The sequence below is a fragment of the Miniopterus natalensis genome, chromosome 19 (genome assembly GCF_054644295.1).
Source record: "Miniopterus natalensis isolate mMinNat1 chromosome 19, mMinNat1.hap1, whole genome shotgun sequence".
In the NCBI taxonomy this organism is placed as follows: domain Eukaryota; kingdom Metazoa; phylum Chordata; class Mammalia; order Chiroptera; family Miniopteridae; genus Miniopterus; species Miniopterus natalensis.
In genome coordinates, this window is record NC_142099.1 from 14,815,240 (window position 1) to 14,832,866 (window position 17,627).

A 17,627-nucleotide genomic window follows, 5' to 3' on the forward strand; every position below is an offset into this window, starting at 1 on the left:
AGGCCAGATTCTGGTTTCTTCTTAGATATATGGACTCACTGCACGCGAGGGAGAGGGGAGCCCTGTGCCTCCAAACTGAGGCCCAGAGCTGAGACTCTGCTGTCAGACCCGATCTCACGACCTTTCCTACAGCACCCGGCTGCCGTCTGATCTGTCAACTGCAATCTGGAGGCTGCTCTGTGCTTTTGACTGCTCGCGAAGACCTGCAAATCCCAGCAACAGCCGATGGGGCGGGGCTGTGGCGTAGGACCTCTTTCAGCCAACACTCAGTGGCCCATGCTCCCTCTCTCAGCCTCCAAAAATTAAATGAGAGCAGAAAAAAATGAATCCTACCACTTCTTTCAGCGGCACTCTGGAACACTCCTTGGAGCTAGGCCTTCTATCTCCATCTCTCCCTGCACCCACTGGGATCTTCCTGGTTTTCATCTTAAAGTGACAAACTTCTGCCGGTGAAGAGAAACTGTCAACCACACCAAAGCAAGTCTTGAGCCATCAGCTTAAGTGGAGAACCACAACCTTTCAGGAGATCTATTAAAACAGGCCCAGTCCCTCATCCACTCCTCCCACCCCCATACCCCCTTAACCCCTACCTCAGAGGTTCGATATTTGGTTCTATGTACTAGTGGAAGTTTACTTTAAAATACCCATGCACTGAGCTGGGTGCTGGCCTACAGTGAGGAATAGATCACGGTTCCTACTTAGAGGAGCTTATAGTTTAGTGGAGAAGACCAAAGCACAGTCTGAGAATTTCAATAAGATAAAAATACTTTTTGTAAGTGTTTTCTCCTACGCCATTACATAAAACCACAAAATATCCACGTTTAAAATGTAACTTAAAATTTTCAAGTATAAAATCATACAGAAAAATGTCAGGAACCAGCCTGAAAGATGAACAAACCTGAGTCCGAGCGGTGGGAATTAAAGAGACAAACACAGTTATGGGATCAAGAGGGCTGCCCTCCACTGAGGTGCAGCAGCCTCAAATGGCTCAACGCCTTTATTATATAGTGAGTCAGAAACAACTGGTAAGGAAGTGAGGGTGATACAAAGTGGTTCTTTCAAGGCTGCACAAACACACTTTCAGCTTAAATATCCTGCCTCCTGCATGAGTTCAGACCTTTGTAACTATTTTCATTTCGGCTCCCCACAGGAACCTGCGGGGAGGGTTGAGTCCCTGACTCCAGACCCTCAGGTGGTGTGGACCATGTCCAGATGTGTCACCGGCTCCCAACATCTCCCCCTTCTTTACTTTTTAATTTGAGCCCATGGACTCCTGTCTGCAGCTCTGAGAGGCTTTGTGTTTCTGCTTGGACACAGACTGGGAATTAAAATAGGAATATTAACACTACAGCCATTAAGATAATACCAGAATAGAATAATGAAGATAAACTATGTCTAGAGATAATACCAGAAAACTTATCAAACAGTTCTTTTGTTAAGTCTGCGGGTGAGGTATCTAGAGGAGCAGACTCTATTGACTAATGGGATGGTGACACGTCCAGTTGGGCGCCCAATGGAGTAAAAGGTCAGGGTATTGTGTATGCGGCCTCTTAGAGATGCCTCAGGTGGGCGCTGCCACTTCCTGGTGTGCCAAGGAAGTATGTTTGCTGGAGTGTGCTCACAGCATTGCATCAGCCACTGCACCGAGGTATATCTCTTGGGCTCTACCTACAGTATACCAGCGTCCTTGCATCTTAACTGGAAGCACTACAAACACAGGTTGGTGCAATACCAACAAATCTAAGTTTGCATTAGCACTAGATAAACAGTTTGTAAGGTTACATTTTACAAACTTAATGGTATAATAATCAGCTAATTTCTTAATCAAAACCTTACCTACCAGTAATACATAAGGAGGAGGAACACAGGCTAAACGTCCTTTAACAGAATAGTTCCCATTTGGATGATTCTCATCTTTATGTCTCACTATGACAATGTCCATGTTTGCTACTAACTTCCATACATTAGGTTGAACTCGTCCATGCTCTGTCGTCAGTAAGGTCTCCACATATCCTCCAGGTGTTTCAATCAGTTCATAATGTGAATGTCCTGCAGGGTTAGGCTTGGACCAGTCATAAATTGCCAAAGAGGTTCCTTCTATGGGATGTTTCACGGCCATACCATATCTACATTGTCTCCAGCTTGGATAGTCTTTATTTACATGATCAGTAATTCCACATGCAGGAACTTTACGGGGTCGTATGCTCTTATTGGCCCATAATTTTTTATTAGGGAACCCTTTTAATAACATGCCCCATTTTCCTGACTTAAATGATTCATAGTCTTCCACTTCATTTAGCAGTGAATGAGTGGTTTTAAATTCCCAATTCTGAATAACACAGCCAAATGACTTAATAGCCTCAGTAGTAAAACATATCGGAGGACTTGCAGCCTTCCCCGAATAATTAAATTTTCCAGCCCATTGTGGGGGCAGTAGCCCAATAGAAGGGGGGACGAGAATATCAGGGTTAGAGACATACACTGGTACTGCCTGATCCTCCCACCCTACAGCTCTGATTAAAGGAGGATCTGGCACGTAGGCCCAATAAACCTTTTCAGGTGATGCAAAATTTACCTGGTTGGAGATCAGGGCAAGCATCATAAGGAACATGGAGGCAGGATCAGTAGCTCTTCCACCCCGTTGAAGGTTAGCTTGGGCCTCCTGTGTTAGCTTCTTAATCTGGCCCCACGTCTGCACAGCTGCCTCTTGAGTCCCTTTTGCTCTCAGGGGTCTTCTCCGGGGGTACGGGCAAGGATTGTGAATATTCATCTTCTTCATTCTGCCAGTTAGATCGATCGGCTCCATGAGGTTTTGCCAACTGCTCCGGTAACCACCTAGGTCCATTCTGATTCCTAGGAACATACAGACATGACCCCGCACCCAGACAAGTACGGGATCCGGTCCATTCCATTCATTGGTGAGCGGATCTCTCCAGTTAACCTCAGCATATTTTCCACTGGGGAAATGCCGCTCAGCTGCTGAGAAACCTTCTGCATCTGAATTTTAAAAATTAAGAGTAAATAAAGAGGGATTAAGTATATTACTAGAAGAATGGCAGGTATTTTCCCCCTTCTTTACTTTTGCAATTTGAGCCTTTAAGGTCCTGTGGGCTCGCTCGATTATTCCCTGGCCCTAAGGATTATAAGGAATGCCTGTGATATGAGTAATTTGGAAAGTTGCACAAAACTCTGTAAAAGTTTTGCTAGCATATGCAGGCCCATTGTCAGTTTTTATAATTTTTGGAATGCCCAAGATAGCAAAACATGATAACACATGACAAATAACCTGTTTTGTATTTTCCCCAGTACGTGCGGTTGCCACTAAAAATCCAGAATAAGGATCCATTGTGACGTGCACAAATGATTGGCGACCGAATTCAGCTATATAAGTAACATCCATTTGCCAAATATGTCCTGGGAGCAATCCCCGTGGATTAACACCATACTGAGGGCCAAGGGGCATAGGCTCAGGACAGTTTTGACATTCCTTTACTATTTGTCGGGCGGCTTCACGAGTCATGTTAAATTGTTTTCTTAAACCTGAAGCATTTTGATGCTGCAGAGCTTGTGAGGCTCATGCTTGTTTAATAGAGGAAATAACTAAGAAAGTGCCACGAGTCAACATGTCTGCTTGTGCATTTCCTTCTGCTAAAGGTCCAGGGAGAATTGAGTGAGCTCTGATATGTCCCACAAAACAAGGTAAGGTTCGCTGCTGAATCAGTTGCTATAAAGAGAAGAGAGCAGTTATTACTGTAGAGGGATCACTGTCAGTCAGGGTAGCCGTCTCCAAACCTTGAGTGATAGATACAATGTATTTAGAATCTGTGTACAAATTAAATTTTACATCTTGCAAGCATTTAAATACTGCAATGACATCTACTAACTCTACTCTCTGTGCAGAGGTTTCTTTAGTATTCAATGTACAGCCCTGATTATTGATGACATAGCTGGCAATTCCAGATGTCGACCCATCAGTAAACACTAAAAGGGCATCAGTCAGAGGTTCTTTAGAGATAATTTTTGGAAATATCACAGGGTTTTGAATGAATAACTGTAATAATTTATCTGATGGATAATGGCAGTCGATCTGTCCACTGTAATCTGCAAAAGCGATATGCCATAAAGTTTCATTTTGCGACAACCACTGTTGCTGCAGGGAAGTGTAAGGCACAATAATAGTAGCAGGCTGTTTCCCAAATAACTCTATAGCTCTTTTCCTACCCTGCAATATTAATTGGGCCACTGATGTGGCATAAGGTGTGATAACCTTTTTTCTGGAGGAAGATAAATGAATCCATTCTACTGGAGCTTCTTGCCAAAACAACCCAGTAGGCAAATAATTTGTAGGTAAGATAATTAGTTGCCAGGCTTTTGTGTAATCAATTCTAATTACCTGTTGTTGTGAGATAGCCTTCTCTACCATCTCTAGAGCCCCTTGTCCCTCAATGGTTAATTCTCGAGGACTACAGGGGTCAGGGTAGCCACGGAATATGTCAAAGAATGGTTTTAATTCACCCGTGGTTAAGCCTAAAGAAGGCTTTATCCAATTAATGTCCCCCAAAAGTTTTTGGAAATCATTCAAGGTGGACAGATTGTCTGTTCTGAACTGAAATTTTTGTGGCCTTACTTTCTGCCCTTCTATCAATTTCCCTAAGTAATTATAAGGCGTGGTCTGTTGAACATTTTCAGGGGCTATGACAAGGTCAAATCTATTTAGTTGAAGTTCTAACTCTGAGTAAATCACTTTTAAGTTTTCTAGATCACGATGAGCCACTAAAACATCATATAATGGATTACATAGGCTTCTGGATGTATCTTTCGTATCTCTTTAATAGCTGTAGCCACAAATTTTTGACACAATGTGGGACTATTGGCCATGCCCTGTGGCAAAACTCTCCAGTGATATCTCTGCATTGGTTCCTTAAAATTGGTTGAAGGAACACTGAAGGCATATCTTTTACAATCTGCAGGGTACAATGGGATGGTGAAAAGGCAGTCTAGTCTCAGTCTTTCAAGTCTAATACTATTAAATGGTATCCTGCAGGAATGGCCACTAGAGGGCAAACCTGGTTGTAAAGGCCCCATAATTTCCATAGTCTTATTTATTGCTCTTAAATCCTGTAATAGCCTCCACTTTCCAGATTTTTTCTTAATAACAAATTTAGGTGTATTCCAAGGACTATTAGGTTCCTCAGTGTGCCCCTGAGCTAATTGTTCCTGCACCAATTGCTGGGCTGCTTGAATTTTTTCCTCTGTTAAAGGCCACTGCTCCACCCATACAGGATTGTCATATGTCCAGGTAATAGAGTCAGCTATAAGGAAGGCAGGAATAGCAGTGACCTTCAGGACAAATTTGAATCATAGCTAAGACCTTGTTTTGTCAGTTGGCCTTTGCAGGGAATGGGTTGTTGTATCCCCTGGCCATATTTGCCCAGTCCCTGCCCTGGCATGTAACCTTGGTCTAACATATGATTAGTTACCTTAGTATTTGGGGTATACAATAACACTCCCGTATTTTTGAGAACATCTCGGCCCCACAAATTACATGGCAAAAAAAGCAATACATAAGGTTGAAATTTACCAGACTTTCCTTCTGCATCTCGCCACGTAAGAATCTGTGTACTTTGTAGTGGAGATTGAGTCTGTCCAATTCCTTGCAAAGAAGTCATAGCAAGCTGCACAGGCCACTGGGATGGCCAGTATAACTAATTACTGAAACATCAGCTCCTGTATCTAGCAATCCATTACATTTCTTACCATTAATCAGCAGTTCTCTTTCAGGTCTCAGACCCCACTGTTTGAATCCAGTAGGCTCTATCGGAAGAGCCAAAGCCATGATTTCCCCATCCTGTTGAGATAAAACTCTTCCTATCTTCTTAAAGGGTAATAATATCAATTGTGCGATTTTCATTTCAGGGGTTAATGTAATGATATTAAGACGAGCTATACACATGACCTTTAACTCCCCAGTATAGTCAGAATCTATGATGCCTGGAAAAACTTGAAGTCTCTTCATTGTTAACCCGCTAAGTCCTAATAAGAGGCCTACAGTGTCTCTTGGCAGAGGCCCGTATACCCCTGTGGGTATGGCTTGGGGTCCCATCTCAGGTGTTAATACGTAGCGGGTGGTAGGACTGAGGTCCAGGCCTGTGCTTCCTGGCGTGGCTTCTATATAGGTCCTGTATTCCCTGTTTGGTCTCTGGTAATCCTAGGGTGGGCAGACTGACATGGCCCCGATTGTTTGAGGGGGTCGAGGCTGCCCCCTCTTGTAGTTTCCCAACTGCTGTAAGGGTTTGCCATTTATGTCAACTTTTGACCTGCACATATTAGCCCAATGCTTTCCTCTTTTATATCTTGGGCACGATCCTGGTTGTTTTTCTTGTTCATCGCTATTATTCCTTTTCCTACATTTTCCCCCTACCTTTTCCCATGTTTTTGTATTAACCGTACCTTCTTCAGGAAACCAAGGACAGACTGTCTCTATGAATTTTAAAAACTTTAAAATCTGTTCTTCAGAAACCTTTGCTCCTCTTGTTCTTAACATAGAACATCACATTTGAGCAAAAAGCCTCTGTTGAACTAGATTGCCCCATCTTATTTTACTCCTGAGTATAAAACAAAAATGCTCCTCTTACCTCAATTCTTCTGGCGTGCACTGCTTACATATAGAGGAGTTCCTCACCTTACCTTAAGTTGCGTCTCGAGTACTCAGGTCCCTGTTCGGGCACCACTTGTCAGGAACCAGCCTGAAAGACGAACAAACCTGAGTTCCAGTGGTGGGAATTAATGAGAAAAACACAGTTATGGGATCAGGAGGGCTGCCCTCCAATAAGGTGCAGCAGCCTCAAATGGCTTCAATGCCTTTATTATATAGTGAGTCACAAACAACTGGTAAGGAAGTGAGGGTGATACAAAGTAGTTCTTTCAAGGCTGCACAAACACTTTCAGCGAAAACATCGTGCCTCCTGCATGAGCTCAGACCTTTGTAACTATCTTCATTTCGGCTCCCCACAGTAACCTGTGGGGAGGGTTGAGTCCCTGGCTCCAGGCCCTCAGGCTACGTGGACCATGTCCAGACATATCACTGGCTCCCAACAGAAAAACCCAATATAACAGATAGAGGATTTCACTCACTGGGTCACTATCAGGGCCCATCCAACCCAGGAGTCTGTTTGTTTGTTTTTGTTCTGTTAACGAGTTTGGGGTCCCCTAGTCAAGGAAAATAACCCATGGAGGGGAGTGCAGTGCCTCGAAAGAGGTGGAGCACTCTTTCTCAGGAATTGTGGGCAAGAGTGAATTGGATGGAGGATTAGAAGTGGAACCTCAAACCCGGCCAGGCTTGGCTCAGCGGTTGAGCATCAACCTAGAATCCAGGGCATATGCCCGGGTTGCAGGCTCAATTACAAGTAGGGTGCCTGCATCAGGCAGCTGATAAATGATGACTCTTTCATCATTAATATTTCTCTCTCTCTCTCTGAAATCAATAAAGATATATTTTTTAAAAAGTGGAACCTCAAAAAATAGCGTGGTTGACTAGGGTTGCATATCTGACCACTTTTAGAAAGATCAAGGGATAAAGGAAATAAGTATAGGGACTAAAGTTGGCTCAGAGTTGGTGTTTGGGATTAGCTAACTGCATATACTGCCTTTCTGGTAAAGTGGAACACTTACTTAAAAAATGGTTTGGTTCACCAGTAATATATTTTGACAGGGGTTGTTGGAGAGACACGCTGTGGCTGGTGCAGTCCATCTTTGCTCACCTTCTACTACTTGCTGAATCAACTTTGCCCAAGAGGATTGGATGGCAATAACACCAGCCTTGGGTTTTGACTTCCTGGTCTCAACTCAAAAGTGTTGTTTCTGGAGTGACCAGATATCATTTCTCAAGGGCTTACACTCTATGGTTCAAAAGGCTGAAAGGGAACAGACACTTAACCCTCTCAGCAAACCTGAGGCAAATGCTATCATTGCCCCCATTTTGCAAGTAAGTAGAAAAGCAACGATGCAAGCCAGGCAGTCTAGCTTTAAGCCTGAGCTTTCCATCACTGTGCTTACTGCTCCTGTAGGAGGAGATTTTACTTCTTATTTAGTCACAAGTCCTTCTTCCACTCTCGCCTTTTTTTTTTTTTTTTTTTTTGCCTAACTCCAGCCTTTCCTACACTCTAGTTCAATTGTTTTTATCTGAACTATAGTGTGCCTTATTTCAGCTACTTTAAAATGTTTTAAAATAGATCTCTGGTTTGGAGAATCACTGGCTCCATCCAGAAGATCCCTGCTCAGTATGGTCTAAATTATATTTAAAATATATAGTAAACACACATACACATACAGCACCACATGACATCAACATAGCCTAATGGGAGAATGCAGGGGGAGAGGCTCAAGGATGGAATTTTATATATTTTCACAGTAATTAAAAAAAAGTTTTTGCTTTTTGATGTGGTTCTGTCTTTAAAATTTTTTTAAATTATATTTTATTCATTTACTTAAATTTATCTTTATTGTTGAAAGTATTACAGGTGTCCCATTTTTTCCCCCCAAGTGACCTCCTCCATCTCGCTCCCACCCCCTCCCCAGCCCTTCACCCTGTTATTGGCTGTGTCCATGGGTTATGCATATATGCATATAACTTCTTTGGTTAATCTCTTCCCACCCTCCACCCCCCTTCCCTCTGAAATAAGATGTCTGTTGCATGCGTCATTGTCTCTGGATCTATTTAGTTTATCAGAATCTTCTGTTCATTAGCTTCTTCTTAAAGAAGACCCTTCAAAATTTCCTGTAGTACTAGTCTGGTGGTGATGAATTCCTTTAGCTTTTCCTTGTTTGAGAAGCTCTTTATCTGACTTCAATTCTAAATGATAGCTTTGCTGCGTAGAGTAATCTTGGTTGTAGGTTCTTGTTTTTCATCACTTTGAATATTTCTTGCCACTCCCTTCTGGCCTGCAAGGTTTCTGTTGAGAAATCAGCTGACAGTCGTATGGGTGCTCCCTTGTAGGTAACTGCTTTTCTCTTCCTGCTTTTAAGATTCTCTCTTTCTCTTTAACCTTTGGCATTTTCATTATGATGTGTCTTGCTGTGGGCCTCTTTGGGTTCTTCTTGTTTGGGACTCTCTGTGCTTCCTGGACTTGTAAGTCTATTTCTTTCCCCAGGTAGGGGAAGTTTTCTGTCATTTTTTCAAATAGGTTTTCAATTTCTTGCTCTTATTCTTCTCCTTCTGGCACCCCAATAATACAAACGTTGGGCCACTTGAAGTTGTCCCAGAGGCTCCGTACACTATCTTTAAGAGGAAAGTCTGGGACTCCCGCAGCCTCTGCATCACTCAGCCACAATCCCCGCTGGTTTCCACAGCCCAAAGTTGTGGGGACTTTTCTTCCTGGCTCTGGAACCCTGGGCCGGAGGGCCTGATGTAGGGATGGGACCCCTCACTCCTCCGGGAAACCTTCGCCGCCACTGAGATGTCCCTCCCAGGTTTAAACCATGGCAGCGGGTGTGGGCCCACGACTGTGTCTCCGGAATTCAGCCCCGATCTGCCCGAGTCTCTGCCCCTCCTACCGGTCTTGGTGCTTCTTCAGTTCCCTGGTTGTAGGGCTTCTGTTCAGCTAGATTTCAGGAGGTTCTGAGTGACAGTTGCTCTGTATTTTAGTTGTAATTTTGATGTGGTTGTGGGAAACGGCGGGGACTGCAGTTACCTACGCCACCATCTGGTTCAAGATGGTTCTGTCTTTTGAATGTGGTTCTTATGTATTAAAATCATTCAATAGTGCCCTAGCTGGTTTGGCTCAGTGGTTAGAGGGTCAGCCCATGGACTGAAGGATCTTGGGTTCAATTCTGGTGGCATGTACCTTGGTTGCAGGCTCACCCTGTTTGGGACGTGTGTGGGAGGCAACCAATCCATGTCTATGTTTCACTCTCTCTCTGTCCCTCTCTGGCTCCTTCCACTTTCTCTGAAAAAGCAATGGAAAAAATATCCTCGGGCGAGGACTAAAAAAAAAAATCTTTCAATGGTCACATCAAGATGACCTAATCTTAAAGTTTACTTTAAAAAAGCTGATGTTTATTTTTGCTCAGGACTCTCTTTTCACTTTGCTCCAGAAATCCTTTATTTAACTACTATCTTCACAGATTACCACCAAAAGAATGCCTTTAGTCATTAAATACACTTTCTTTCTGTCTAATGTTACTTTCTCCTAGAAAGAAAAAGCAGGTGTCTTTTTTCTTTTTATTAAACAAGAAATATAAGCTATAAGCAGGAGAACATATTTGCAACATATTCAACAAAAGATTAAAATTCACAATGTGTGAATAGCTTCCACACAGCTGTAAGAAAAAAAGATAAACAATACAACAGAAAAATAAGCAAAGGTTATGAACAAGGCCATTCAAAAAAGAAGAAATTAAAAATGGCCTATTAGTTTATGAAAAGATCTTCAATCAGACGTGTAACCAAAGAAATCTTAGGCAATGAGATATCTGTTTTCAGACTGACAAACAAAACAAACAAAACAAAACAGAAGGACTGGTCATATTGAGAACTAGGGAAGTGATGGAAATGGGCATTTCACTCTGGGTGGAAGAGAAATTAATTAAGCCTTCATTCAGAACAATTTAATAAAAAATGTAAGTTCCTTTTACCCATTGATTCCCTTGCAGGATTTCCTACACAAATAGTTGCACATATGTAAAAACAAAAATGTTTATTGCAGCATTGTTTGGGGTATAACTTAGGTGATGAACCAAACTATGTGGACTCTATCACCATGTAGTTTTCTGACCAAAGAAGGCAAGTTAACGTTTTTGTTTTTCAGTTTACTCATCTGTAAAATGAGGTTGTTACAGGAACCATAGGTTGTTGTGAGGAACAAAGAAGATAATGCATGTAATGTGCTCAGCACATGGCCTGGTACATAGAGTTAAATGAGTGTTAGCTGGCATTAATAGTGAAAATTTTGAAATAACTTCATAAATGCTCATCAAGATGGGAAAGAACTCTTATTATGAGATACCATACTATGGACTAATATATGTGTGTGTGTGTGTGTATACACACACTTAAATATATATTTTTAAAAGTTCATTTTTAATGAGATGAATTTAGACTGACATGGAAAGATTGGGAAAGATTTTAACCAGTGTGGCCCCTATTTGGTTTGTATAGTTCTGATGGAAAAGGGTAGAAATACCTAAGCAAGCATTTAAGGTTTTAGTTCTTATACTTGAGTATGTCACATCTGCTTGAATTTCACTCACCAAGGCAAATCATATGGACTCTGCCTATTGGGAGGCATTTTAGTCACACAGTGAAGGGCATGGATGTATAATCATCTTAATAGGGAGAAAGTGAATGATAGGAACAGTAATAGTCTACCAAAGCTAACTATCCACATGTAAATATCCAATACACAGCGAGAGTGTGTGTGTGTATGTACTTTCTATTGACCTTCGGAACCTGTATCTATGGGTCATGGATGTGTGGAATATTTGTGTGTGGATTCCTCAAGAAAATGAGGTGATGATGGGACCTCAATATGAGTGATAACTCCCAATTTCTTGTGTCTCCACAGGTGAGATGTAGATACTTGGGTGATCACCAGGCTCATTCCCAACTAAGTTTTTGGTCCTTCACAGTACCCTGGATATTCAACTTTGTGTTTAGTTCCTTGTAAAAATTATTTCATTTCATTTTCACACATTATTATAGGGTAGCTATTATTATTCCCATTATAAATTAGTATGTATCATAGGCCTTCCAGAAGCGTTTTCTGATTGTTGAAAGTCTTTGGTTAAGAAGAAGAATTGTGCATGCCTATTTTGACCAGTTTCAGAGGATGGAGGTGGGAGAACTCCTTTGCATCAAATTCATAACAGTGCTTCGGGAATACAGGTATGTGCGTGGCAAGTGTGGTCATTTGTCAAACCTAAGACCCACACTTTGTGGGGTCAGGGTATCATATGGCTTTGGGATCTTGCCAACTAGAGCAGGAGGCAGATCTTAGGATCACAGCCTAGGTAGCAAGATCACATTGTTTAAAAATATTTCAGTGTAGACTGACCCAAGAGAAACGTTTGGCTTAATGGTTTTATCATTGAGATATCCTGTTCCTTCTGTGAAAATATGTCACAAAAGTTAAATTCCAGACCTGGTTTTCAAAAGCTTCCTGGAACTGACTAGGTGGATTACATAAACATTATACTACTGAGTAAAGAACAGAAAGAGTAAAATTGTGGGTCACTAACTTGGTGGCAGGGCATGATAGTCAAAAGACATTCAGTTAAAAAGGGAAATAAACAGAGATAAGCAAATGTGGCAGACAGCTGACAGTCTGCATCTCTGGAGTTTGTCCTCCAAGATCTACTTGATAATATTCTAGTGTTATACCCTTACCTTTAGTATGAAAGGAGTGGCAAGTTAATGAAGTGACTGGGTTAGAGACCTGTAAAGCAGACTGACTTTGTTGATATATTTAAATGTGCACTGTCTTTAATCTATTTCCCTGGCTTTCTGCAATTTAAATTATTATATATAATTTGATGCTAAAAATGTATAATTACATCAAATGTCAAAATATGGTTTTTCCTTTTTGGGGAGAAAAAAAACTCAAGTCTCTCATCCAGGAATAGTGATTACTATAGGGCACTCACATAATTCTAACCTGAGTCCAAAGGTCTAAGTTCACATACTCAAGCAGAGGTTTAATCAAACTTTCACCCATGGCCACCACTTTCACTCAAGCTCCATATCTGATCTAGATGCTGCCAGGTGGCATCCTGCTTTTACCCTACAGGTCAAGGACATAATGGATAGCAAACACACTTTTTGCCAACCTGTGCCCCGTCATGCTTGCTTTGGTGGCATTGGCAGATACTAAGGCCCATGAATAGCGTGATGTGATTATCATTAATCTTATTGGGTTTCTGTTGCCAGGGGTGCACTCTCTCAATGAAGTCATAAAACAAAGAATTAATATGCATTCCATGATTATATAACCTGAACAAAGAATGAAAAGGAGCTGGGGTTAGACGTTTTTCTGGCAGTTAACATTGGCTCACTAGAAAACAGTGGACAAGTTGCCTAAACTTTCAGTGCCTTGGTTTGCCCATCAGTGAAATGTGCTTTCTGTAGTGTGAGGTAATAACAGATCCTGGATTTCAGAATTGTTCAACAGACACCTCATTCAAACATTCAGCAGTACTTATTGAGTGCATACTATGTGCCAGTTACTGTTTAGGTATAAACTCAACATATCCTAAAAGTGAAATAATTATGTTCCCTTCCTCAGGCCAGCTTTTATCTCCTGTATTCTCTCAGTGGTGGTATCAACACATGCACCTAGTTATCCAAGGAAGAAGCCCTTGGGAGTCAATCTCAACATTTCTCCTTCTCTCAGCCCTATATCCATTCAGTGACAAGTCCCCTCAAGTGTACCCTCATCAGTTAAAAAACTCTATTACTCCCTTGCTAACCCTGCCTCAATGTCTTTACCCTTCTGGTCTCTGCCCTGAACACTCTTCTCCCTGGTATCATTTAGATCTTAGCTCAAACGCCATTTTCTTAGTTGCATGTTTTGTGAACTCAAGAGCTGACCCCCCAGCCCTATTCTCAATCCCATCACCTTGTTTTATTTCCTTATTAGCACTAATACTACCTGATAACCTAATTTTAACCCCCTCCTTTTTTTCTGTCTTCATCACTAGAATCTAAGCTCTGTAAGTGCAGGGACCTTATCTGCTTTGTTCACCTCTGGCCTAGACACTGGATATAAAGTCAGTGTAATTACTGTCTATTGTACTCATCTGGCAAAACCAACCCTGGTAAGGTCCAGTTCTCTACCTATTCCCCACCTGCGCCTAACACACACCATGCTGACTGGTTTTATAACCATAAACCTCAAGAGTCCCTTGTTACTACTTGCTATTTCTCAAGTCAGTTCACTCCCCCGTTTCCTTAGACAGATATTTCACAGCTTTCCCTCCTTAAACCTCCTCCCTCCTCAAGCTCATCTGATGACCTTGTTTCTTATTTCACTTAGCCAGCAGAGACAATCAGAAGAGATTGTTCACATACATACTCTCACCACCAGATCTGTCCTCTACGTGTTCCAGTGCCTGACTGTGCTCCTATCTAGGCTAAGCCCTCCATTTGTGCATTGGTCCCACCTCCTCTCACTCAAGAACATCACTCCTGCAGCATCCGTTTTTCTCTCTACTGGACTGTTCGTGTCAGCGTTCAATGTGCTCTAATATCCATGTGGAAAATTCCTTAGATTGGAAAATGTATCTCCATGAGCAGAGGGTGTGGAAATGCCACACAAAGAAATAGGCTGGCCGGGTGAGGAAGGATTCGTGCCCGCCTCGGGTGCTCCGACTTTCGCCCGTCTGAGGCGTCACTGCTCGGTGTGGGGCATGAGAGCTGGGCGCTGCTCCACGAGGAGTTGCCCCTCAACCACTTCGTGCTGAGCCCTGGCCCGGTATCCGCCTCTTTAATATTGCCGCCACCTTAAGCCACCACTCGGACTACCGCTGCCACTGCAGTGGGTGCCCGGGGCTGCCCGTCTACACCGCGTGGCGCCTGGGCCAGGAGCGTGCGGAGCGGCGCCGCTGCTGTCTGCAGTCGCACTGTGACGTGCCTGCGGCCCGGACCGCGACGTGCGCGAGCTCCTGCGCTACATCCCGGTGGGCTCACACGGAAAATGCCCGCAAAATCGGGAGCTGCCCACCCCACGGTTACAGGACACAGCCACCACATAGGATCCAGAGCTCTTGGTCTTCTTGTCCCGCTATAAGTTCCATTTGGCCCTTGAAAATGGTATCTGCGACGACTGCATGACAGAAAAACTGTGGCGCCCCACGCACCTTGGTGCTGTGCCTGTGTATTGCCGCTCTCCCTCTGTGAGGCACTGGATGCCCAACAATCACTCCATCATCCTCATTGATGACTTTGGGTCACCTTAGAAGCAGGCAGAGTTTATTGACTTTCTGGACAAGAAAGATGAGGAATATATGAAATATCTGGCATACAAACAACCTGGGGGCATCACCAACCGGTTCATTCTGAACAGTCTGAAGCATCGGGAGTGGGGAATAAATGATCCTTTATTGCCTAACTATCTCAATGGCTTTGAATGTTCCCTTTGTGATCATGAACTGGCTAGGATGAATGCTGAGAAAGCCCATGCAGCCTCTCCTGGGGACATCCCTGTCCCTGAGCCTCACACTGCCCAGCCCTCACACATGGGCTGCCCAATGCCAACACCTGGCTTTGGCAGTGTGGAAGAGATTCCTGAGAGTGACAGCTGGAAGGAGATAGGGCTGCAAGATTATTGGCAAGGTCTGGACCAGGGGGAAGCTCTCGCTGCCATGATCCACGAGACACAACAGAGGAAATTTTGGGATTACCTACATGAGATCTTCCTGAAAAGGAACCAAAATCTCTAAATATCCTGCGAGAGCTTTTAACTTGGTAGAGCTAAGGAGATGGAAGTCATTCTACCATAGGACATGAGGGGCATCTGCTGCACAAACCCTTAATGAACACTGTCTTATCATGAATTCAAGGGATTCCAGTTATATCCATTGATATTTTATCCTAATGAAGTGTAGCCAGGGTCTCAGCCTATGGTAACAGGGCCTCTCCTCAAGGAGAGGTGAAGGAATCCAGTTCTTGGACAGTGGAAAACAAGCCTGAAATACCCATTTCATTGAAGATGCTGATGGAACAGAATTTTTAAGGAACTACTTATTTCTCTAGTCATTTCATCTCACTTATGATTAGAACGGCACCTTAATACTGGCTGCAAATGAAGTAAGACTTCTTGTGTGCTATTCCTCAAACCCCTGATTATTTAGTACGCTTTCTAACCTTTTTTCCAGATCTTCTGCTTTATAAACTGTTATACTGGTGGTGAAGCAAAACTCCTGGTGGGTTGTATTCTGGTTCTCTGGAGCTGTATTTTTTATATCATTTACCTGGACTTTCATGTCAAACTTTTTATTTTAAATGTTTTTTTCTTTCCTAGTTTTCCACAATTTCTGATGAAGATGCGGCAGCCTTGCTACCATGCCCACATTCTTTATTGCATTAAACTAGCTATAGATTTGACAGCTGTGTATATGTAATAATTTTGAAATAGGCAAGTGTTAATCAAAGTGAAAAATTTTATAGGTCTTTGTTCTTTTCTGTCTAATGAAGTCTTCCCTGTTAATTTATTTTTATATGTTACAAAAGTCCCATTTCCCTCAGAGTCATGAAATTATGATGGAAAAAGCAGCCCGGCAATATAGCTCTAGTAATTACCTCATATTCTGTAGCACTTTTCATTTTAAGTGGGATGAATATTCTGGCTTCATTTAACTACTGATATCCTTTTATACAACTTTATAGTATTTCTGAGACTACATTTTGTGGAGCCCACCCACGGTAAAAGGGATGAGAGGTGAGGCAAGAGATTTAAGCCACCATAGTGGCTAGCTAAACAAAAAGCTGTTAGTCAGATTTGGGGGTGTAGCCAAACCCTTCTATTGCTGATTTGAAGATACAGCTTAATGGGCAGGGAGGGCATTAGCTTTTTCTGGTGCAATGGAACAGGGAAGAATACCTTGGCCCTTAGAGCTACCCTGGTTGTAAAGTTGTATTAATGAATTATAGCCAGAGAAGTTCCACAGCTTATCAATATATCTGGTGGAAAATTAGTGTGAATGTATGTATATATTTATCATCAGATATAAAAATACATATATATGTAGATGCCTCAACAACTAGGGTCCTACCCTTAATATTGTAACATCTAAGGATATGGCCAAGGAAAGCTATTATTTAGGCTGGATTTCACTGGCAGGGTGCTTCTTTTTTCATTCTATTCTTTAATAAAAAATGCCCTTCCTAACAGCATGGAAAATTTGCTTAAACTATTTGGTCTTCTGCAGAAAAGAAAAAGAGGTAAGGAAAGACCTTCAAAAATACTTACGTTAGCTCTGGTTGGGTAGCTCAGTTGGTTAGAGCATCATCCCAATACACCAAGGTTGTGGGTTCCATCCCCAGTCAGAGGACATATAAGAATCAACCAATGAACACATAAATAAGTGGAACAACAAATGGATGTTTCTCTTGTTCTCTCTCTCTCCCCCTCCGTCCCTACCTCCCTTCCCCTCTCTATAAAATCAATAAATCAAAAATTTTTCAAATACATTAAAATTTGATACAGTAGGGACCCACAAAAGAAGTCAAATTCAGGACTCTGACTTCTAAGCTTGCAGTCTGTTCAAATACAAATGCTGACTTATAGTGCAAAATACTAGTACCCAAGTGCAAACTAAGGTTAGGACTCAAATTTCATGATGGGCAGTAAAATGGGTAAGTGATGGTTAGGCAAAGTGTAGAATTATCCTTACCTTTCCTGTCTAATTACATGAGTTCACACTGGCATTCCTTAGCAATTTTATGTACAAAGTGGACTAGTTGCTTATGACAGGCTGCATTATAATTACAAAAATGTCTACATATGCTTAAGGATAATCCTCAGATTCTGATTCAGATATAGGGCCTGAGAATCTCTTTAAGTTTACCATATAATAATGCTATGACATGTTAAACAAAGAAATAAACCTCACTTTTAGAGCTACATCCTAAAATA

At 42.2% G+C, this 17,627-nt stretch overlaps 1 protein-coding gene and 1 pseudogene across 1 annotated transcript; one reads left to right on the forward strand and one right to left on the reverse strand.

The window, feature by feature from the left end:
* Positions 1 to 1,618: 1,618 nt before the first annotated feature.
* LOC148090898 (endogenous retrovirus group K member 25 Env polyprotein-like) lies at positions 1,619 to 2,845 on the reverse strand. The gene has a single exon (XM_087828179.1). It carries the CDS (start codon positions 2,843 to 2,845, stop codon positions 1,619 to 1,621), a length of 1,227 nt encoding a protein of 408 aa, XP_087684305.1.
* An 8,980-nt stretch (positions 2,846 to 11,825) lies between these two features.
* Positions 11,826 to 15,432, forward strand: LOC148090899 (GDP-fucose protein O-fucosyltransferase 4 pseudogene; annotated as a pseudogene).
* The last annotated feature ends 2,195 nt before the right edge of the window (positions 15,433 to 17,627 follow it).

Excerpts from the sequence above, each read along its gene's own strand:
- LOC148090898 (XM_087828179.1), bottom strand. The coding sequence starts at position 2,845 with ATGGACCTAGGTGGTTACCGGAGCAGTTGGCAAAACCTCATGGAGCCG.